We start from the raw sequence: 22,956 nt of genomic DNA, 5'->3' as shown, positions 1-22,956 counted from the left end.
ACGCTGGAGTCCTAACCCCTAATACCTTGGAATGTGATTATATTTGGAGATAGGGCCTTTAAAGAGGTACAGTGAGGTCACTAGGGTGGGCCCTAATGCAATCTGACTAGTGTCCTTCAAAGAAGAGATTAGGACAGATACACACAGAGGAACCATGTGAGGACACTGGGAGAAGGTACCATCTACAGGCCAAGCACAGAGGTCTCAGAAGAGACCAACCCTACGAACACCTTGATCTTGGACTTGTAGCCCCCAGAATCGTGAGGAAATGTTAAGCCACCCCCTCTGTGGTACTCTGTTATGGCAACCCTAACAAACAAATACAGAGGGAGAGTGCTCTGTCCCCCTGCAAACCAGGTAAGTCCCCACCGTACCCAGGATCCTCAGCTGCTCTCTTCCCAGCTTTGGAATAGAGATTTTGCAGAAAGCACCACCCACATACCACCAAATGGCCTTCAGCAAGCCCTAACCTAGGTGTCCCAAATGTGGGACATGTCCCTCTTCTCCCTCCATGGCAGTAAAGAAGGTCTGAGGTCCTGCAGGGACACTCATTAAACTGCACTGGGTTACGCATGAGAAGGACATTCCCCCTCAATTCTCCCTAATGCTCCTGAGTAGAGATTTCCAAGAGAAGAAAATCTCACTTTGGTGGGCGTAACACTTGCCAACCTCCCCTTTTTTCCTAAAAGAAAGGGTGAGGACAAGCTTTAAACTGAGAACCTTGGCAGACAGCAGCACCCAGCTAGAATCTGACTGTTTGTGATTGGCTTGGTTTTATTTTATTTTTTAAAGTGACTGACATTTTTCTTTAAGTGATCTCTATGCCAGAGATGGGGCTCGAACCCACGACACTGAGATCAAGAGTCAGATGCTCTACCGACTGAGCCAGACAGGTGCCCTGGTTTGATTTACTTTTCAAGTTACTTGAAGTTTCTCTCAAATGACACAGGTTTTCCATTTATGGCTGTAAAATAAAGACTCCTTTAGCAATGTATTTAGGGGCATCTGGGTGGCTCAGTCGGTTAAACATCTGCCTTTAGCTCAGGTCGTGGTCCCAGGGTCCTGGGATTGAGTCCCATGTCAGGCTCCCTGCTCCGCAGGAAGCCTGCTTCTCCCTCTCCCACTGCCCCCTGCTTGTGTTCCCTCTCTCGCTGTGTCTCTCTCTGTCAAATAAATAAATAAAATCTTTAAAAAATAAAATAAAATAAAACCAGTACAGGTGATATGTAGACATGCCAAAAAATAGACACGGTGGTGTGCAAAAAACACTTACCTCACCTCATCTCTACCATACCATTGTCCCTAACATACACTCCCTTTCTGTTGTCTTCTCTTTTGTTATAGAGAGAGAAAGAGTGAGCGAGCAAGGGAGGGGCAGAGAGAGAATGCCAAGCAGGCTCCACACCCAGCACGGAGCCGACAAGGGCTCGATCTCACGACCCCGAGATCATGACCTGGGTTGAAACCAAGAGCTAGATGCTCCACCGACTGAGAAACCCAGGTACCTTTCCCTTATCTTCTTTTAAAGCTCATCAGCAAAGGCAATATTCTCCTAAAAAGCACAGAGGTTAAATCTATAATTGCCATGGGGAAAGGAAAAGATACATGTGTTTTCAGTTGTGCTTATTTACAATTTATTAACACAAACCGTAAAGGCCCAGAAGTAGTAATGGCCACCTCTGATTGGAACTTTTTCCCCCCTCATGGCTAACATTTCCCTTTGGAACCTTCAGCAAGTGGTCAGTAGTATAAGCACTTGGTTTCTAGAGTTCAAAAACCCAGCCAAAGTAAGCACTCGATAAATGGAAATATATTGTTATTATCACATCAGCTGATTTATGAACATCATTTATTAAAAAATCTAAAAGGGTTGGGCGCCTGGGTGGCGCAGTTGGTTGAGCGACTGCCTTCGGCTCAGGTCATGATCCTGGAGTCCCAGGATCGAGTCCCGCATCAGGCTCCCTGCTTAGCAGGGAGTCTGCTTCTCCCTCTGACCCTCCCCCCTCTTGTGCTCTCTCTCTCTCTCTCTCTCATTCTCTTTCTCTCAAATAAATAAAATCTTAAAAAAAAAAATCTAAGAGGGTTCATATGTGCCATAAGATTGAATTGAAAGCAGGGTCTCAAAGAGACGTTTGCATACCCATAATCATAGCAGCATTATTCACAGTAACCAAGAGGTAGAAGCAACCCAAAGGTCCATCCACGGATGAATGGATAAACAAAATGTGGTATATCCATACAATGGGATATTATTCACTCTTACAAAGGAAGAAAGTACTGATGTATGCCACAATATGTAGAACCTGAAGAACATTATGCTAAGTGAAATAAGCCAGGCACAAAAAGATAAATTCTGGGGCACCTGGGTGGCTCAGATGGTTAAGCGTCTGCCTTCGGCTCAGGTCATGATCCCAGGGTCCTGGGATCGAGTCCCGCATCGAGCTCCCTGCTCCTTGGGAGCCTGCTTCTCCCTCTGCCTCTCTCTCTCTCTCTCATGAATAAATAAATAAAATCTTTAAAAAAAAAAAGATAAATTCTGTATGATTCCGCTGACATAATGTATCTAGAGTATTCAAACTCATAGAGACAGAAAATAGAGTGCTGGTTGCCAGGGGCTGGGGAAGGGGGAACTGGGGAGTTCTTGCTTAATGGGTAGGGAGTTTCAGCTTTGCAAGATGAAAAGAGTTCTGGAGATCTCTGGCAGAGCTATGTGAATAGACACGACTCAACTGTACATTTAGAAAAGGTTCAGATGATATTATATGATGCATTTTCCTACCACAGTTTTTTAAAAAGTGCTCATAAAGGTAACAATAGCCACAATATCCCCACTTACAAAATATTTCTGAGTCAGTCTGAAGGTTTTCAAAACTTACCACACCAGAGTTTGTGCATAGATCAGTTCCAGGACGTTCCTGGCAATGTCAAACTCTTGTAAGCCAAGACTTGTGATAAACTGCATTCCAATGAGTCTGTGAAAACATCACTGAGTTTAGTACCCAAATCATCAACTCTCTCCTTCAAAAGATTCCCCACAATCGGGGCGCCTGGGTGGCTCAGTCTTTAAGCGTCTGCCTTCGGCTCAGGTCATGATCCCGGGGTCCTGGGATCGAGCCCCACCTTGGGCTCCCTGCTCAGCGGGAAACCTGCTTCTCCCTCTCCCACTCCCCCTGCTTGTGTTCCCTCTCTCTCCGTCTCTCTCTGTCAATTAAATAAATAAAATCTTAAAAAAAAAAAAAAAAGCCAAAAGATTCCCCACAATCAACAAAGTAGAGCCTCACCAGTTTGGAATAAAGTCCTAAGTTCCCTTGCAAATGTTTGAAAGGTTCCAAGTACAAGCATATTTTCAAAGAAATAATTGAAGGAATTGAGGGAAAATGGAATTAATACAATGCATTTGAATAGAGGTACTGCTGAAGTGGTTTAAAAAAATTCTAGAGGGGTGCCTGGGTGGCTCAGGTTAAGCATCTGACTCTTGATTTCGGCTCAGGTAAAAATCTCAGGGTTGTGAGATTGAGCCCCGCATCAGGCTCCATGCTGGGCATGGATCCTACTTAAGATTCACTCTCTCCCTCTCCCTCTGCCCCTCTTTCTAAAAAAAAGAAAAATTCTAGAGAACATTATTTAAGTTATCCCTCCTTTTATTTAAATAGTTAATTATAAGCTAACAATAGGTATTAAATGAGATCATTATTAAAATTATCCTATTATCTCATTTATACCACTCTTTGCTTATTCAACCTTTTTCTCAGGGACCAGATAAATTCAGAACCTCCGAACCCAAATAAACTGAACATTTTTCCATTTCTGGTTACTGCTATTGGATTAATAGTGCTTGCCCTGTTTTCTAAATCCACAAGAAGAAGCCAAGGTCTCCATTTATTCGGAGGAAACTTGAGACCACTTTGAATTCTTCATACAGAGAGGATGCCAATTGAAAAAAAAAAAATTGCCATGAAAAAAACAAAAACAAAAAAACCTCCCCACCTTTACGTCCAGACCCTGGATAGAGGCTGTAAATGAAAGTGAGTTTGGGCAGACTGAGTGAGGAGATTGGTCATGCAACCTACCCACTGAGGAAAGAATCTTTATGTTATGCCATCTTATCATGGGGGCAGCTCAAAGAAACGTGTGTCTCTAAGGAATGAGATGCTTGGCATATTATTAACAAATAAATGAATAAATCAATAAAAGAAGACTACATATGGGCCAATGATTACACTGCCTCAATTCTGTATACCTGGCATCTAAAATAACAATCAGCATAATAATCAAATTCAATTAAATGAATCATGACATAAATCTAGATGTACTGTTAGGGAAAGATACCACAGCAGAGTTTTAAGATTAATAAGAGCAAACACCACAATGATTTTCATTGTGATCCCATTTTTGTCTTTGAAATTATATAATACACACACACATACACAAAGCAGTATGTGCACAGAAAAATCTGGAAGGATATACACTAGAATTAAAATTATCTACGGCGGAGGGGTGCCTGGGTGGCTCAGTTATCAAGCGTCTGCCTTCGGCTCAGGTCATGATCCCAGGGTCCTGGGATCGAGCCCTGCATCGGGCTCCCTGCTCCGCGGGAAGCCTGTGTCTCCCTCTCCCGCTCCCCGTGCTTGTGTTCCCTCTCTCGCTGTCTCTCTCTCTGCCAAATAAATAAATAAATAATCTTTAAAAAAAGAATTATCTATGGTAGAAAGTTCTCAAATGACTTTCAGTTTCTATGTTTTATTTCTAGCCCTTTTTTTTTTCCAAGAGAAGGTTGTAAAGGGCTAGCTGAACCAAATGAACTTGGACAACAGGACTGTCAGATAAAAGTGAAATATCGGTGAATTCAGAAAGAATCAGTATCCCAAAGAATGAAAGGCAGACTTCTAACAGTGCACACTACAGTATATAAGGGATACTTATGTACTAAGTATATAAGTATAAAGGATACCCATACTTCCTGCTCAGCCAAGCCTATGGCTCTAGTTCCAACATCAGGTGTTAATTACTCAAGGCTGACAAATATTTACCTCCTCAGGAACTCGCCCAGGAAGGAATCAGCTAAAGAGAACACAAAATCCATCAGGTGGAGTCGGTAGATTTCCTGGCCAATGAGGGTTTCCCAACACTGAAAGGCAAATAAGAGTCAGGAGATGCGAAGCGGCTTTGCTTCTTGCCCAATTTCCATCTGTTCCTGGCATCCTGCACTCATCAGGACATGGCTGGTGGATCGGTTTGACCGGGTCCTTGTGTGCCTAGAAAAGCAGACCCACTCTGGGCACCATTAACTTGTTGAGTTTGTTTTCAAGGGTGTTTATTCCCTTTCTGTGCCCCTTCTTTCCCCAGTAAGTCTTGCCCACCACATGTACCCCAAACTTTCCCTTCTCATTATCTCTCCTCTTAAAACTTTTCCTCCCTGTCCTCCGCCCTCTGGATCCCATCTCTCAGCCAGGGACAGCAGAAGGCATCGATGGTAATAATGCCTTCACTCTTTTTATTAACCTTATGAAAATTCATTAATATCTGCCTAAGAAAGTGCCCTGGGGGGGCGCCTGGGTGGCTCAGTCGTTAAGCGTCTGCCTTCGGCTCAGGTCATGATCCCGGGGTCCTGGGATCGAGCCCCGCATCGGGCTCCCTGCTCCACGGGGAGTCTGCCTCTCCCTTTGCCTGCCGCTCCCCCTGCTTGTGTTTTCTCTCTCTCTCTGTCAAATAAATAAATAAAATATTTTTTAAAAAAAAAGAAAGAAAGAAAGTGGCCTAGGAGTTTAGCAGGCTAGCACAAACTGGAAGGCTGAATTAGTCAGTTCATGCAACTGATAGCCAATTAATTACCTGTGCAGGAAGTCAGTGCTATGAGCTGATGGACTGAGAGCTTTTAGATTTGGCTGAACAAGGAGAAGGAGGTTTTGAGTGCACAGCCCAAGGATGGATGGAGGGATGGATGGATGGAGGGATGGATGGATGGAGGGATGGATGGACGAATGGATAGATGAATGGAAGAATAATATGATATCTACTCTAAGATCATGAGTAGAAACTCTGAGAAACCAGAGAAACTCACTTCTTCCCTGGTGGTCAAAGGTTAAGAAACCAAACTCGAGGCAGAACAGCATAGGAATCTCACCTCTTCACCAGCCTGGGCCACAATGTTGAGCCAATAGTAACAAAGAATTCCAATGATTGATATTTTCAGAAAGATGTTTCTAGATAACAGAAAACAGCTATCATTACCTTCCATGACAATCATTAGTACTGTTTGCCAATATGTCCTTTTGGTCATGTGGTAGGACCGAAATTTCTGCTCCCCTCTGGTTTGAGTGGAGCCATAGGGCTAGTTCTGGCAAATGAGTCGTGAGCAGAAGTGATGTATGTCACTTTGTGTCACTTCTAGGCTGCAGCATTTAAATGCCAATGAGACTCTCTGGAACTCACTGTCTTCCCTCTGAAATGGCCATCAGCAACATTTGAGATGGTTGCTGCTCTCAGCCTGGATCCTGGCATGAATGACATGACCAAAACCCCCTGCCATCCACAAGGGACATATAGTATGAGCAAGAAATAAATCTTTGTGTTCTAAGCCACTGAGACTGAGAAGAGAGGGGATGTGTGTTACTGCAGCATAACCTAATTTATATCAACTGATATACCCTCTTTCAGTGCCTCTCCAAACTATCTGATTTCACTTCTCATTGATTGTAATAACAGTAAACATACATACTATTCACTGGGTGCTGACCGTGGACAGTACACTGTGTTAAGAACTTTACTGAATCACCTTAGTCTTTACAACTTAATGTTTACAACTTTATAACTCTTAATACTGACAACTCTATCATCACGTAGATAGCATTTTATGTCTATCTTACTGATGAAGAAACTGAAGCTCAGAGGTGAAACAATTTGTCCAAGGTCACACAGCTTCCGAGGGGCATGACAAAGATTGAAACAGAGGACCATCTGCTCTAACCCCCTGAGCTCTTAAACCCAGTCATTTTGCCTTAAATCAACACCTGCTGGTTTTAATAGGGCTTCAGCATTTGGTGTGCCAACAATTGTGTGCCACTAGACCAGTCGTTCTCAAAGTGTGTCCTCCAACCCAGTAGCATCGGCCTCATCTGTAAACTTGCTAGAAAGGCAAATTTTCAGGTCCCACCCCAGAGCTACTGAATCAGAAACTCTGGGGACAGGGCCACATAATCCCTTCAGGTAATTCTGGTGTATGCTGAAGGTTGAGAATCATTGTGTTAGACAGTAAGTTTCATAAAGGAAAGAAACTGGATCTTTTTCAATGCCAGATCCCTAATCTCTTGCTCATACCTAGCTCGCAGTAGACCTTCAATATCTCCTGGATTAATGAGTTAATGTACCTTTACTGCAGGGTAGCTCCACATTAAACTTGAGAAAACATACTCATCTAAGCTGAGAAAAGCTCATCTTATATCAAAAAGAATTGCCTATTTCGAACCTTTCCCATTTTCTCTTCATGCAGAGAAGATTTTGAACTATTGAATATTTTGTGAAGCAGTACAAATGGCTGATGTCTATGAAAAGTCCATTAACCTCTTTATGTGATCAGGAAAAACAAATAGCAAAGTGATTGGTTCAAAATGGCCCACTAAGCAAACAGGTCTACCACCCCTCCATCCAAATTCTCCAAATGATGTTGGAGAGCTGGTCAGGACTCAGATCTCAGAGGCATGGAAGGCAAAGGCTCTTGAATTGATCAGTAAAGAATCTCAATTTGCATTGTACAGACCTATTATTATAAACACCACCATAACCAGGAACTGGTCAGGGAACTATCCAGAAGAAGGAATAAGGACAAAATTTGGGTAATTTTATGCTTTGTTTATCGAAACCCTGGGTTCACCTCTAGCGCAAAAGGCACACCCTCCCAGCCAATGAATTGCCAAAAGTACCCTCTCTACCTCCATATGGGTGTCTGAATTACAAAAATGCCGCTCTTCCTCCCAGCTGAGGCAGTGGCTATCCGGGCTCACAGCTTGACTAATGGGAACACTGGATAAATTTCAGTCCCCATGCAGCTCCTCAGCCAGGAGCCTTTCTGCAGTCCACAACATACACATCTGTACATCTCATAACTGAGACCTATGTTAAACCTCAGGCTGATCGCAATCGGGAAAGATAAGCCTTTGCTTTGAGCAAAAGGCAGTTGGACTTCTCTGTATTTTCTGAGCACCTTTTGGATTTTCTGGCAATGAACCCCCACCACACGAACACACTCTGTTCTTAGAACTTTTTCTGGAAAACAGCACTTTGGTACTTGAGCCTAACCCTTTCTAGCTCCCACCTCATTGCCCTCCATGGAAATAGAGGCTGGTGTTGGAGGTGGCGGACACACCTACCGGATCAGGAGGGTATAGACTTCGTGCCGTGGCATCTCGTACCACTCCACGAGCTTGAACAGGGAGTAGAGGCGTGGCACTGCCAGGTTGATGCAGGACACAATGAAAGGCAGTAACAGTACTGCCCCAGGGTCCTTGTGCTTCTTCAGGAACTGCAGGGGATGGAAGGAAACAACTGAGAGGCCGAGCGTGCACTGAACTCCTCTCAGCCTCCCACAGGAGACTGCCCACAACAGAGAAACCCCAGGAGTAGCTCCTCACGGGTTCTTGAGCACTCACCCTGAGCCAAGCATCACCCACGTGACTGCGTGTAATCCTCACGACAGCCCGGCAGGTAGATATGAATAGACTTACCTGATGGGCAAACGGAGGCCCAGAGAGGCAAAAATGCTTGCCCGGGGTCACCCACTAGGTGCTGGTAGATTTGAACCAGGTCGATGTGTCTTAGGGGCCTGAACGCAAACAGCCATCCTGTGAATTTACCATCCTCAGCAAGAGGTCTAGGGCCACAAGAAGGTGCTCCCTGGCTGTCAGAGTAAAACCTTAAATCTGCTGAAGCTACAGCACCTTGGTATCGATCACTGTAGCATGTTTCCTTCCCTATCCTGGGTGGCCCTGTTCATTTTCACTGGGCTTTGCTGTCCTTGGGTGCTGAATTAGGGGAAAGGAGGGCCTCTGCCAGCCCACACCGTACCTTTGTATGAGGTCCAGAGAGACACCCCTTCCTTCAAATGGATGTGACACGCTGGCATTTGGTTCAGAGTGGGGGCTAGGGTGCCCCTCTGCCAGGCATCCTTGGAGTAAGGGCTTCCAGTGGATTTTTCTTCTGTCTCCCACTACCCCGTCCTCCACCCCCAGGCCTGACCCTGCCTCCCTTTACCTCTGGACAGTTTTGGAATGCCCCGCTTGCACTTTTGGCAGTATTTCTGTAGCCATGGATCCAAATGCTGCCCCTTCCCCATGCTTATAAGCCGCATGAGGAGCCAGATGCATAGCTTCTCTGAGCCTCTTTTCCCTGTCTGTATAATGAGGAGATTATCGTGTAACCCATAGAGTTATTTGAAGAATTAAATGAGAGCGGGGGCACCTGGGTGGCTCAGTCTGTTAAGTATCTGACTCTCAATGTCGGCTCAGGTCATGATCTCAGGATCGTGGGATCGAGCCCTGCATCCGGCTCCATGCTCAGTGGGGAGTCTGCTTAAGATTCTCTCTCCCTCTGCCCTTCCCTCCACTCTCCCTCTCTCTCTCTCTCTCAAATAAATAAATCTTTAAAGAAAAAGAATAAAATGAGACCAAATAAAGCAAAGTCTGGCCCCTAAATAACACAGGTAGGACACCATTCACAGGAAGTGATAGTTGCCAATGAGTATAACCCCTGGAGTGGTACAAAGTTGTTCCTGCCTGGCATACAGCAGACGTTCAAACAACAGGAATGACTCCACTCTGCCTCCTCACCTCCTTAGCTGCCCTCCTTCACTTCAGGTGGGTGTAGAGAAAAGCTTCCAGGTGAAGAAGAAACTCAGAAGTCTTCTTTATGCCTATAGCTGCTTGGTCACAGTTTGCATCCTAAGTAGACATTGCTAAGCCCTTAAGCCTTGAGACTTAATTTCCCCTCTTTCAGGGCACACCTTAATATGGTTAATGGCAAACCCTTAGATTTATATAATCCCACAACCATTTTCTTGCTGGCTTCTCCTTTACTTATTCAGCCATTTGGTTGAGCGCCTATTATGTATGAGGTATTGAGTCTGGAGCCCAGCTACCAGACAGATGTATAAACAGGTACTTTCAATACCACACATGACAAGGGCACAGGGAAAGCCTGCAGAATCAGGAACACCCAACTCAGTCTAGTGAAGGTGATGGTGGTGAGGAAATGACCCTGTGCTGAGGTCTAGAGAAGGAGAAGTTTGCCGGATAACAGAATTAGGGGAGGCGGGGTGGAGAATGAACTGCATTTTCCCACCTAGAGATAAGGAAAGGCATGATATGTTCAGGGAACTGTGTTCAGTTCAGCATTTAGTGTTGCTGGTGTGTAGGATATGGGTAGTTGTGGGGTGTTGAGACTAGAGATGTGGGCAGGGTCAGATCATATAAGATCTGTCAATCATGCCATGGAGGATAGATTTTATATTGAGGGTAACAAGAAGCCATTAAAGAAAGTGACATGGGGCGCCTGGGTGGCTCAGTCATTAAGCGTCTGCCTTCGCCTCAGGTCATGATCCCAGGGTCCTGGGATCGAGCCCCGCATCGGGCTCCCTGCTCAGCAGGAAGCCTGCTTCTCCCTCTCCCACTCTCCCTGCTTGTGTTCCCTCTCTCGCTGTGTCTGTCTCTGTCAAATAAATAAATAAAATCTTTAAAAAAAATTAAATTAAAATTAAAAAAATAAAGAAAGTGATGTAATCGGACCCACCTGTACCATAATTCAAGAGGTCAGCAAACTGGCTACAATTAGCCCCATTTTCCAAGGGATTTGAAAGCCAAAACCTACAGAAAAGCAGTACTTTGCCCAGATCACCCAGCTAATTAGTCTCCGAGTTCATGTTACTAGGAAAAAAAGGGAAAAAAAAAAAAAGCTAACATTCCTTCATCACCCACAGTACTGGACACTGAGGAGATTCTTCACATAACTCTTCTCTGGTCCTGACCACACACCTACAAAGCCGGGTCTGATCATTCCTGTTTTGCAAGTGAGGAATACAGGGCTCAGAAAGGGAAGAAGGGGCCGGCCTTGAGTGACAGTGATGCAAGATGGCAGCCACCACGAGCTCGGACAATTTATGAAAACCGAATATGCAGCCTTAAAATAGAATGTGGACCTAAATATCCAGAAGCACCCCCCTTTGTAAGATTTGTAACAAAAATTAATATGAATGGAGTTAATAGTTCTAATGGAGTGGTGGACCCAAGAGCCATATCAGTGCTAGCAAAATGGCAGAACTCATATAGCATCAAAGTTGTCCTGCAAGAGCTCCAGCGCCTAATGATGTCTAAAGAAAACATGAAACTCCCTCAGCTGCCCGAAGGACAGTGTTACAGCAATTAATCAAAAAGAGAAACCACAGGGGCGCCTGGGTGGCTCAGTGGTTAAGCGTCTGCCTTCGGCTCAGGTCATGATCCCGGGGTCCTGGGATCGAGCCCCACATCAGGCTCCCTGCTCTGCGGGAAGCCTGCTTCTCCCTCTCCCACTCCCCCTGCTTGTGTCCCCTCTCTCGCTGTCTCTCTCTCTGTCAAAAACTAAATTAAAAAATTTTTAAAAATTTAAAAAAAAAGAGAAACCACAGGCCCTCCCCTCTCCCCCCCATTCGATTTAAGCAGTCATTTTCCACAGTAGTACATTTTCTAGATACTTCTTGTAGACCTCAAAGTACTGGAAAGGACGCTCCCATTCAAAGGCAATTTATCTTAAGATACTGTAAACAATACTAATTTTTTGTCCATTTGAAATATATGTTAGTTGTGCTATAACAACAACAACCAAAAAGGAAACAAAGGTTAAATCGTTCACAAAAGTCCATCAGAATACTTCCTGAGTATCTACTTAGTGCCAGGGCAGTGGGAAGCATTAGGGATATAATAATGAAAGAAGAAACCCCAAATCCCAGGTCTGTGGTCCAAGTGCCCATCTCTCCACTGGCCCAGAGCTTCTCTCCTGAGGTGTGCACACACATCACCTGGGGACATGGTAAGGATGGATTCTGAGTCCATGGGCCAAGGGAGGGACCCAAGATTCTGCATTTTTTTTCACAAGGTTCCAGCTGATGTCAATGCTACTGGCCATGGAGTCTGTGAGTACCAGCTGTACACTGCTCTCCCCTCCAGCATCCCATCCCTTCACCTGGTTCTGTGCTCTGGACTCTGGGGCTCCCTCCCCTGTGGTTACCTCTGAGTTGTTCTCAGCCAGGTAATAAACAGCTACGCAGCAGGCAACCGCCACTCCAGTAGAGACAACCCAGGCCGCCAGGTGGGCAGAGAAGCGGATCAGCTGCTGATTGAGCGTTAACTTGACATTCTCCTGACGGATTTCTGACAGGTTTTCCTACAAACACAAGGAAGTCAAGCTGGTTCACAGGACCCTCTCCACTGTAAGCAAAGACTCTCCGGGTGAATCTTTGTCACTTCGAAACACAAACCCACAGAAGAAAGAAAAGGGAAAGTTCATGTCAGATGTGGGTGATGAGAGACCCATAATTTCCCAATAAAGATCGGGAAAATCTCAAATGGACCAAGAACCCCCATCACGGCGTCAAACACTTTTTCTATCTTAGAGGATTGGGACCATGCTCTTGAGGAAAGCGCTTTGAAGTCATGAAGTTCTCTTTTGAAGAACAGTCTGGGTATCTACACCAAGGAAGTTAGCATCTTCAAACCTCTTGTCAAAGCCCCTTTGCTAATAAATTCTGCTTGCTCTTTTTTTTTTTTTTCTATTTCACCCAACCTCCCATCTGGCAACCACCAGTTTGTTCTCTGTATTTAAGAGTCTGGATTTGTTTTTTTTGGTTTGTTTATAGGGTTTTTTTCCTATTTCTTTTTAGTAAGTTTTTTTCTACAGACCGGGGTTTCTCAACATCGGCATTAGTAACATTTTCAGGCCTTTTTCTGTGTTGTGACAACTTTCCTGTGTATTGCAGGATGTTTAGCAACATCCTGGCCTCCACCCACTAGACACCAGTAGCCCCCTCACCCTCACTGTGACAATCAAAATAGTCTCCAGATATTGTCATATGTCCCCTGAGGGGCAAAACTGTCCTGAGTTGAAAACCACTGGAAAAAATAGTAAACTTGGAACTGTGAGGTCAAGAAGCATTTACACTTAACATTTTGATATAAATCCCTCAACTACCCTCCAGTAAGCTCGTACCAACTACAGAGCCAGCATAGCATGTGAAAAGGGTCATTCCCTAAACCATCACCAGCACTGGGCATTAGGAATATTTTTAGGTGTTTTTGGTTCAGTTTGTTTGTTTCTTTTCTTTCTTTCTTTTTTTTTTTTTGCCAGACTCATGGACCACCAAAAAAAAAAAAAAAGTCATTATCACTTTAAGAAAAGTTATAGACATACTGAAGGAAGTTGGCTGTGGGAAGGTATGTACAGCAGGCTCGCCTTACCCTTATTTCAGTGCTAAGATTCTTCTGTTTCAGCTTCACAGCTTTTTCGTGAGTGACGGTGAAGTCCCAGCAGAAAATCAGTTTAGCAATTCCTCGGGAGTAAATGTGGGGGTTAATGAAGTTGTTCCGGAAGTACCTAGCCATGCTGGGGAAGGCAGAAACCAAAATACTCAAGAGTTATTGGAGCAGGCATTGGGGAGTGCAGGAATTAAACAAAGGAAAGTCTGATCATCAACAGCGAAAGGCAACATGGCAGAGCCAGCCCCAGGTTCTACTGAACAGTGCAAGTGCAGACATAATGGTTAAGAGCATTGGCTTCAAGATCCGACAGGCCTGGCTGACTATCCTGGATGGCCACCTGGGGGATCTTTGTTGTTTTCACTGCTTTGAGCCTCAGTTTCCATCTCTATATAATGGGGATAACCATAGGACCCACTCACAGAGCTTTATGAGAATTGTGTGAGTTTCTGTTAGCTGCAGTACCAAATTGCCCCACACTCAGTGGCTTAAAACAACACATGTATTCTCTTACTGGAAGTCAGAAGTCAGAAAATGGTTCTAAACCCAAGGTGTCGGCAGAGCTGTGTTCCTTCTGGATGCTATCGGGGAAAAGCTATTCCCCTGCCTTTTCCAGCTTCTAGAGGCTGCCCATATTTCTTGGCTTATGGCCCCTCCCATCTCCAAAGCCAGGAGAGCAGCATCTCCCAACCTCTCTTTGACCCTCCTGCCTCCCACTTGTAAAGACCCTGATGATTAACTGGCCCATTTTAAGATCCTTAATTTAGTCACATCTGCAAAGTCCCCTTTGCCAGGTAAGGTAACATATTCACGGGTTCTGGGGATTAGGACCTGACATCTTTGGGAGGCAGGGGGCAGTGTTCAGCCCACCACGCGAGGCAATGTAGCAGTAAGAACAGTAAGCACTCTAGAAAGGCAGGTGCTAATATCACGGCGACGTCAGCAGGACTCAGTGACGTCAGCCCAGGAAGCATTTAGCACTGAGCCTGACATGTAAAAAATGCTGACTAAATTTCACTACCTCTCCAAAATTTGCCACCGCTGACTTAACAGCAGCTTAAGAAACGTTTTGTAGTTTCAATAAAATAGAACAAAACGAAATCTCATTTTAATTTTTGAGTTATAGTGCTGGAAGTGAGGTTGTTACGGGCTGAATTGTATACCCTAAGAGTTTGTATGTTGAAGTCCTAACCCCCACCATCTCAGAAAGCGACAGTATTTGGAAGTAGGGTCTTTACAGAGGTAATTTTGTTAAAATGAGGTCATCAAGGTGGGCCCTCATCCAATATGACTGATGTCCTTATAAGAAGAGGAGATGGGGGCGCCTGGGTGGCTCAGTCGTTAAGCATCTGCCTTCGGCTCGGGTCATGATCCCGGGGTCCTGGGATCGAGCCCCGCACTGGGCTCCCTGCTCGGTGGGGAGTCTGCTTCTCCCTCTCCCATTCCCCCTGCTTGTGTTCCCTCTCTCGCTGCCTCTCTTTCTGTCAAATAAATGAATAAAAATCTTTAAAAAAAAAAAAAAAGAGAAGATTAAGACTCAGACATGCACTGGTGGGAAGACTATGTAAAGTCACAGTGGGAAGGTAGCTGTCTATATGCCAAGGACAGAGGCCTCGGAAGAAACCAACACACCAACACCTTGACCTTAGACTTCCAGCCTCCAGAACTTGAGAAAACACATTTCTGTGTTTAAGCCACCCAGCCTGTGGTACATGGTTATGGAAGACAAAGGTTGAACACCTGTACCTCCTCTTGGACAGTTGTCCCTTTGACAACTGTCCAGCCGTGCCCTTCTTGTCATAGAAACAGTTGGGTCGGGGCACCTGGGTGGCTCAGATGGTTAAACGTCTGTCTTCGGCTCAGGTCATGATCCCAGGGTCCTGGGATTGAGCTCCACATCGGGCTCCTGACTCAGCGGGGAGCTTGCTTCTCCTTCTCCCTCTGCCTCTCCCCCTGCTCATGCTCTCTCTCTCTCTCTCTCTCTGTATCTCTGTGTCTCAAATGAATAAATAAAATCTTAAAAAAAAAAAAGAAATAGTTGGGTCACTATAACCTTATTTTCAGACTGACCGATTTCTTTGAAAGCACACAAAAACCTCTCTTCTTATCCAAATTTATTTTTTTAATATATTTTTTTAAATTTTTTTAAAGATTTTATTTATTTGAGAGAGAGAATGAGAGAGAGAGAGTATGTGAGAGGGGGGAGGGTCCGAGGGAGAAGCAGACTCCCTGCTCAGCAGGGAGCCCGATGCGGGACTTGATCCTGGGACTCCAGGATCATGACCTGAGCCAAAGGTAGTCGCTTAACCAACTGACACCCAGGTGCCCCAGTCTGTGTTTTAAAACAGGAATGATCAGACAGCAATAGGAAGTCAAAATTGTAGAGAAACTGTTTCCTGGGTCGCTTTTGAGTCTCTTGAATTTTACCTAAATCTAAACAGCTTAGAATCAAGAAATGCAGATGCTCCATACCTGAATAGCAAACTGAAAAAACAGATGACCAAACATGCTCCGATTGTGAAGAGGTAGGCCAGCTGCATGTTGTAGGATGCCCCACCGTTCCTGTGCCCAATCGTAGAATTGGTGTAAAAGCCATAGTACATCACTGTGTTTCTAAAATAACCCTGAAAGGGACAATAAACCCTAGGTCAGATGGATCTATCGAGAAAACGATGACTATGGTCAGTCAGCACAGTGCAACTCTCCTATCTGCAAGAAACTTGGATCAGTCAGTTGAGACATTTTATTTGCAGAGAAAGGGCACCCAAGGCCGTTGAGAATGTAGACATTTTATCACTAGGCTCTTCGAGTTGGAAAGGACTCTCAAACACTCCTTACAATGGAGGAACCCAGCTGTCACCACCTGAAACAGTGATCAAAGCATGACTAAAACCAGGAAAGCCAGCCATTATGGGCCTCTGTCATCTGTGAAGTATTATGGTCAAACATGTTCAATAGGAAAGGAATCAAGCCATTAGGTCTAAATTTCAATTTATGGGAAATAAGGGGTCAGAGTAACAAATCAGACAGACCATAAGGAAACAATCAGACAATTCCAGAAGGTAGGACATTGGTGTCCGCATGACAACTGGCCTGGTTTCTGCAACAATGTCAAGAAAAAAGGGGGCTGTGTCTGGAGAGATCATTCTAGATTAATTGAGAATTCAGAGAAAACACAAGCAAATGCAAAGTATGGGCCTTAACTAGATTCTGGTCTGAATGAGCAAGCTAGGAAAGACATTTTGGGGACAACTGGAAAATTTGAATATGCTTTGGATTTTAGATAATATTAATTTTTAATTTTGCTAGATGTAAGAACTGCAGAAAGTCTCCTTATTTTTCAGAGATGCATGTTGAAGAAATTGGGAATAAAATGTCCTGATGTCTGTAATTTACTGTAAAATGCTTCCAAAAACTAATAAGATAAAACAATATGGCAACATATTAATAATTTAAAAACCTATGTAGTGGCTATATGAATGTTTACTTACTACTCTTTACTTTCCTATATGTTTGAAATTTTTCATAATAAAATGTTTCATATATACAAATATAAAAAATATACATCAGGGGCACCTGGGTGGCTCAGTTGGTTAAGTGTCTGACTCTGATCTCAGCAGAGGTCTTGATTCTCAGGGTTGTGAGTTCAAGCTCTTTGAGTTCCATGCTAGGCATGGAGGCCACTTAAAAAAAAAAAAATACACACACATACACACACACACACAACAAGGAGAAAAATGAAGGTGAAATTTACACAATAATTCCACTTCAGTGCACCTATCCCAAGGAAAATTTTTTAACAGAAAAAGAAATTAAAAAGATAAATGGAAGAACCTGACTTTGAACATTCTACTTCAAGAGTCAGCAAATTTTTTCTGTAAAGAGCTAGACAGTAAATCTCTTTGGCTTGGTAGCTACAGCAACTCCACTCCACCATAGGAGGAAGGCATCATAGGCACATAAACAAAGGGATATGGCCATGTTCCAAAAGGACTTTATTTATGGGCACAAATTTTAATTTCACATATAATTTTCATGTTTCATAAAATGTTATCCTTGTTTTGATTTTTTTTTCAACCATTTAAAAATGTAGAAACAGGTGGCAGGCCACATTTGGTCCCAGCTGTCATTTGTCAGTCCCTGGTCTATAGAATCCCAATGGCAGGAATGTCTTCTAGAAGGTAAACTCACAAGACAGGGGCCATATGTCTCTCAGTAGGGAGCTGGGTAAATAAATTATGGCTGCTATTAAAAAGGATACTGCGGATCTATATAGATGCTCAAGATACATAGCGAAGCAAAAAATGTTGCAAAGTAAGACCTGTAGTATCCTGGGGTTTTTTTTTATTATATTTTTAAAGATTTTATTTATTTATTTGAGAGAGAGAGAGAGAGAGCACAAGAGGGGGAAGGGGCAGAGGGAGAAGCAAACTCCCTGCTGAGCAGGGAGCCCGATGCGAGACTCAATCCCAGGACCCTGAGATCATGACCTGAGCCAAAGGCAGATGCTTAACCAACTGAGCCACCCAGGTGCCCCATCTTTTTATCATTATTTTTTAAATGTTTACCTATCTACCTACGTATTGACCTAAGTATCTAACTGCATATGTTTGTATGTACCTATCTATCTATGTCCATATAGAAAGAAAACGGTAGACAAAGATACGCTCTGAGCTGGGGCATTAGACAAGGGAAAAAGGCTAACATGGACTTTCACTTAGTTTGCTCTCTTCTACAATAGAAACCTTTCAAAAGGAGCACTGTATATTGTAGAAAGAAAAATAAGAAAGAAAAGGTAGCTCTATGAACACCAATATGAGATGTCCACCACAGAGCAGGTGAAACAAAGCAAGTCGTAGGCGGTATATATGAATAATTCATCTTTTGTTAAAAAAAAAACAAAAGAAAGGGATGCATATGTACATGTGTATGTATGTGCATGTGTGTGTGTCCGTATGTGCACAGAAAAAGAGATCGTGAACAACACAAACTATTAACACGGTTACCTCTGTGTTGTGTATATGTCACTTGGGGGGAGAAAAGGAAACAGGTTTTAAAGCCCCACTTTCAGGGCACCTGGGTGGCTCAGTCGGTTAAGTGTCTGATTCTTGATTTCAGCTCAGGTCATGATCTCAGGGTCCTGGGACCGAGTTCCATGTCAGGCTCTGCACTCAGCATGGAGTCTGCATGAGATTCTCTCTCTCCCTCTGCTTCTCCCCCCCTTCTCTCTCATTCTTTCTCTCTCTCAAATAAATAAATAAATCTTTAAAATAAACAAATAAATAAGTAAAGCCTCACTTCTCCTATCAACTAACTCCCAGGCAAAATGAGAGGTCTGGAAGGGTGACCGGCAAGATATGTCCAGGGGATTCCCAGCTGGTGAACTCCGGGTGGGCAAAATGAAGGACTTACCACCCCAGTGAAAAACTCCAGTCCGGTGAACTGGAGGGTGTTCTTCTCAGCCACCATAAACTGAGGGATTATGATAAAGCTGAAGGTCACAATGAACGAGAAAATGTTGAACTTCAAAAGCCACCTCAGAAAGTTAAAATAGGAGAGGACGCTGGTTCCGAACTTGCCTCCGATGACCTTGAGTGTCTTCTGCCATAGGCTGACGGAATCGAGCAGTTCTGACAGGCTGTTCTTAGATCTCCGGTACGCCTGGGGTAGGGACACCAAGCATGAGGCTTAACATTCCCTCAACAAACACCTACTGAGTAGGTCCCGTAAGAGCAAAAATGACCACTGTGTCTAGAGCATTATAACATGCCAGGCATGCGCTAAGCATGTTTGTTAAATGTTATCTCATTTAATCTGCAGGACCACTCTTTAAGGTGAGTGCTATTATTACCTCCCCAGGTTTGCTGTCGAAGGTGACACTCACAGTAGCTCAGCTGTCCAAATAACTCAGCAACCTCTTAGACGTTTGCATCCCCACCTGGTTTCTCTGCACCTAGACTGACCCAATTTCTACAGCTTTCAATGAAAGAGCCCTGAATTTTGCTTTCTCTTCCCCTTGGGTCCCTTTCATTCCCACTCTGCCACCTCACTGTTTTTACTCTCCTGTTATGCCCATTTTATTGACTGCAATAGAGGCCTCTTACCCGTGAAATGGAGTTTAGACACTGAGCACAGCAGTTGAGCTCAAGCATACGACGGGATTGCTTACTTTTCTCTTTGTCAACCATTTTCCTGTGGGGAATGGCAGAAGAAAGGGAGAGACACCCATGCTGTAATGATTTCATTCCCAAAATATTTACTGAGTGACTATGATGTGCTAGGCACAACCCAGGTAGCGAGACAAAAGAGAATGATTTCCCCGGCTCATGGAGCAGACATTTTTACTAGTTGGGAGAGAAAGACAATAAACAATAAATAAAAGGTGCACTATGGAAAAGAAAAAGGAAAATAGAGCAGGGTAAGGAAATGGGAAATGCTGGAATGGGGACTGCGCTATAGTTTGAAATAGCACAATATTCAAGCAAACTCCTCTAGGAAGGGAGGGGTTAGTTGTATGGATAAGGGATTGTTGTGTCCATAGGGAACAGCCAACCTGGGACCCCAGGGAGGCTGGGATGGCTAGAATGGAATGAGCAGGGGGAAGGGAGGAGGGTTTGAGTGATAATGATTACAGGGAGATGGGGAAAGGGTCCTATAAGTCAGTGGTCCTCAACCTGGGGAGATTTTGCTCCCCAAGGGACATCTGGCAATGCCTGGAGACATTTTTGATTGTCAAACTCTGGGGGAGAAAGGCTTGCTACTAACACCTAGTGGGTAGAAGGCAGGGATGCGCTAAACCCCCTACAATGAACTGGACAGGACCCCACAACAGAGAATGATCCAGCCCCAAATATCAGGCATACTGGGGGTGAAAAATCCTGCTGTAAAGTCTTTGGGGCCCTTATAAGGCCCTTACCCTGTGACAGAGGCAGCCATGCAGAGTTTGAAATGGAAGAGTGTTTTCAGAAAGATCCAGCCACAATTGGCTTCTTTGCCTTTCCATGAATTCATTGCATCTACCTTGCTCTGGTTCTTTTCTGGTTTTCTTTGTCCATCCAAACACCCACCCCCACATCGCGGTCTTCCAAGGCTCGGCTCACATGCCCTCCTGCTTCACCCAAGCAGCCTGTATCACTCCAGCTAGTCCTGTCACTGCAGTCTCCTCTACCTTGATTTGGCCTGATTTCCTTTTTCTCGTGTGTAAGTTACTTATTGACAAATCCATCTCCCCTGTCAGACTTTGTAAGTTATCTTTGTAGCCCCAGAACAACTGCATCATTGAATTATTTATTAGCCGTTGTTGCATCCACTCCACTAGTTTCCAAGGGTACAAATTGCAAAAGAAAAAGGATGAGGAACAGTACATGTGAAGTCTGATGGCTAAAACAGCCCTCATTCTTTCACTCTTTTTTTTTTTTTTTTTTTTTTAGTTCCTGCCCTTAGAAAGCTTCTGAGGACTTCTTCTTTCTTTTTTTCTTTCCAGTAAACTTTGAATTTTAGAGTAATTTGAGATTTACAAAGAAGTTGCAAAAACAGTACAGAAAACTCCTATACACTACTCACCAATATTTTTTCCTATTAACGTCTTACATTTATTTATTTATTTATTTATTTTAGAGAGGGATGGGGGAGTAGCAGAGGGAGAGGGAGAGAGAGAACCTTAAGCAGGTTCCATGCTCAGTGCGGAGCCCAACTTGAGGCTCAATCTCATGACCCTGAGACCACAGCCTAAGCTGAAATCAAGAGTTGGACACCCAGGCTACTGAGCCACCCAAGCACCCCAACATCTGACATTTCCATGGTAGCTGTCAAAACTAAAAAATCAACATTAGCACATACACAAGTACCTAAACTCCACACTATTCTGATTTCACTCGTTCTGCCACCAATGCCATGTTCTATTCCAGGACCCCATCCCACATTCTGCTTAGTTTTCATGTCTCTTTTGAATCCTCTAGTCTGTGACAATTTTTCTGACTTCCTTTATTTTTGATGACCTTGACAATTTTGAGGAGTACTGGTCAGGTATTTTGTAGAATGTCCCTCCACTGGGGTTTGCCTGATTTTTTTCTCTGGGAATATTGGGGTTATGGTCTTTAGGGGAGAGTACAACAGAGGGGATGTGCTCTTCTAACCACATATCTCTGGGGATGCTAACCTTGATCACCTAGCCAAAGGAGTGTTGGCTAGACCACATCACTGGAAAGTCACTCTCCCTCAGTTCCCATGCTCCACCCTTTGAAAGCACATCACTAAGCACAGTCCACACTCCAGGTGAGAAGAGAGAGGAACATCTATATAGATTATTTGGAATTCTTCTGTAGGAAGATTGTCCCTTCTTTCGCATTTATATATTTATTTTTTCTTTAAGATTTATTTATTTATTCAAAAGAGAGAGAGAGAAAGAGAGTCCGAGTGGGAGGAGCAGAGGGAGACGGAGAGAATCTCGAGCAGACTCCACACTGAGCGCAGAGCCTCACGTGGAGCTCAATCTCACAATACTGAGATCACAACCTGAGCCAAAACCAGGAGTTGGACACCCAACTGACTGCACCACCCAGGCACCCCCATTTTTTATCTTTCTGAGATGGGACAAAGTAGAAGACTGAAATTCATGTGAAATCTGAGAAAGAAGAAAAGCTTTGGGTCCATACATAAGGTTCCTTTTCTCTTCCATGGTTCTCGGCTGATTCCTGATGGCTTTAATTCTGTCTCTAGATGTCATTGGTATCAGAGATGCGATTAACTTTTGTCCTGTAGAGGAAAATATATGGAGTTTAATTTTGTTTCCTTTCACAGAATATCAGCATTTTAAAGTATGGCACTGAACTTCAAGCATGTTTATTTTTTATAAATTTTATTTATTTATTTGAAAGAGAGCAAGTGAGTGTGCAAGCGCAAGAGTTGGAGAAGGGGCAGAGGGAGATGCAGACTCCCCACTGAGCCCGAAACAGGATGTGGGGCTCGATCCTGGTACTCTGGGGTCATGACCTGAGCTGAAGGCAGACACGTAACAGACTGAGCCACCCAGGTGCCCCCGAGCGTGTTTTTATAAGAGCACAAGGAAAGAAGAATAAATATATGGACTCAGTGATCCCCAAGCCACAAATGAAAACAAGACAACGTGGTTTGTTGTTGTTTTTTTTAAGTAGGCTCCATGCCCAGCATGGAGCCCAGTGCAGGGCTGGAACTCACAACCTCAAGATCAAGACCTGAGCTGAGATCAAGAGTTGGACACTGAACTGAGCCACTCAGGCGCCCCAACATGGTGTATTTTTTTTTAACCTCAAAGCTAAAGCAAATGATAATGTTGCATGCAATTCCAATTTGATATTTTTCTTTTTTCTGTGACAAGAAGCATTCAGTGAAGCCACAAGCCCCTGCACGTCTGGTCAGGCTTGCTCTCCTCCCCTACTTGAATGTCCGAATCACTTTCACTTGACCCCCGCACTCCAGGCCCAGG

At 44.1% G+C, this 22,956-nt stretch overlaps 1 protein-coding gene and 1 pseudogene across 1 annotated transcript in view; one reads left to right on the top strand and one right to left on the bottom strand.

The window, feature by feature from the left end:
- TMC5 (transmembrane channel like 5) overlaps nucleotides 1-22,956 on the bottom strand; it is a 44,909-nt gene that overhangs the window by 9,159 nt on the left and 12,794 nt on the right. Inside the window, exons 4-13 of the mRNA XM_028091670.2 lie at nucleotides 22,148-22,247; nucleotides 19,598-19,685; nucleotides 18,906-19,154; nucleotides 15,966-16,117; nucleotides 13,476-13,620; nucleotides 12,250-12,405; nucleotides 8,367-8,518; nucleotides 6,125-6,203; nucleotides 5,031-5,128; nucleotides 2,877-2,972 (exon numbers count right to left, since the gene is read on the bottom strand). Of these exons, the coding sequence (XP_027947471.1) occupies nucleotides 2,877-2,972; nucleotides 5,031-5,128; nucleotides 6,125-6,203; nucleotides 8,367-8,518; nucleotides 12,250-12,405; nucleotides 13,476-13,620; nucleotides 15,966-16,117; nucleotides 18,906-19,154; nucleotides 19,598-19,685; nucleotides 22,148-22,247 (1,315 nt within the window). The remainder of the gene's footprint in view (nucleotides 1-2,876; nucleotides 2,973-5,030; nucleotides 5,129-6,124; nucleotides 6,204-8,366; nucleotides 8,519-12,249; nucleotides 12,406-13,475; nucleotides 13,621-15,965; nucleotides 16,118-18,905; nucleotides 19,155-19,597; nucleotides 19,686-22,147; nucleotides 22,248-22,956) is intronic.
- Nucleotides 9,799-11,424, top strand: LOC114199675 (ubiquitin-conjugating enzyme E2 variant 1 pseudogene; annotated as a pseudogene).

Source organism: Eumetopias jubatus, unplaced genomic scaffold, assembly GCF_037043125.1.
Source record: "Eumetopias jubatus isolate StellerSeaLion01/CBP00866 unplaced genomic scaffold, mEumJub1_p1.0 scaffold_12, whole genome shotgun sequence".
Taxonomy (NCBI): domain Eukaryota; kingdom Metazoa; phylum Chordata; class Mammalia; order Carnivora; family Otariidae; genus Eumetopias; species Eumetopias jubatus.
Note: the sequence above shows the minus strand (reverse complement) of the source record. Positions and strands in the feature narration are given on the sequence as shown.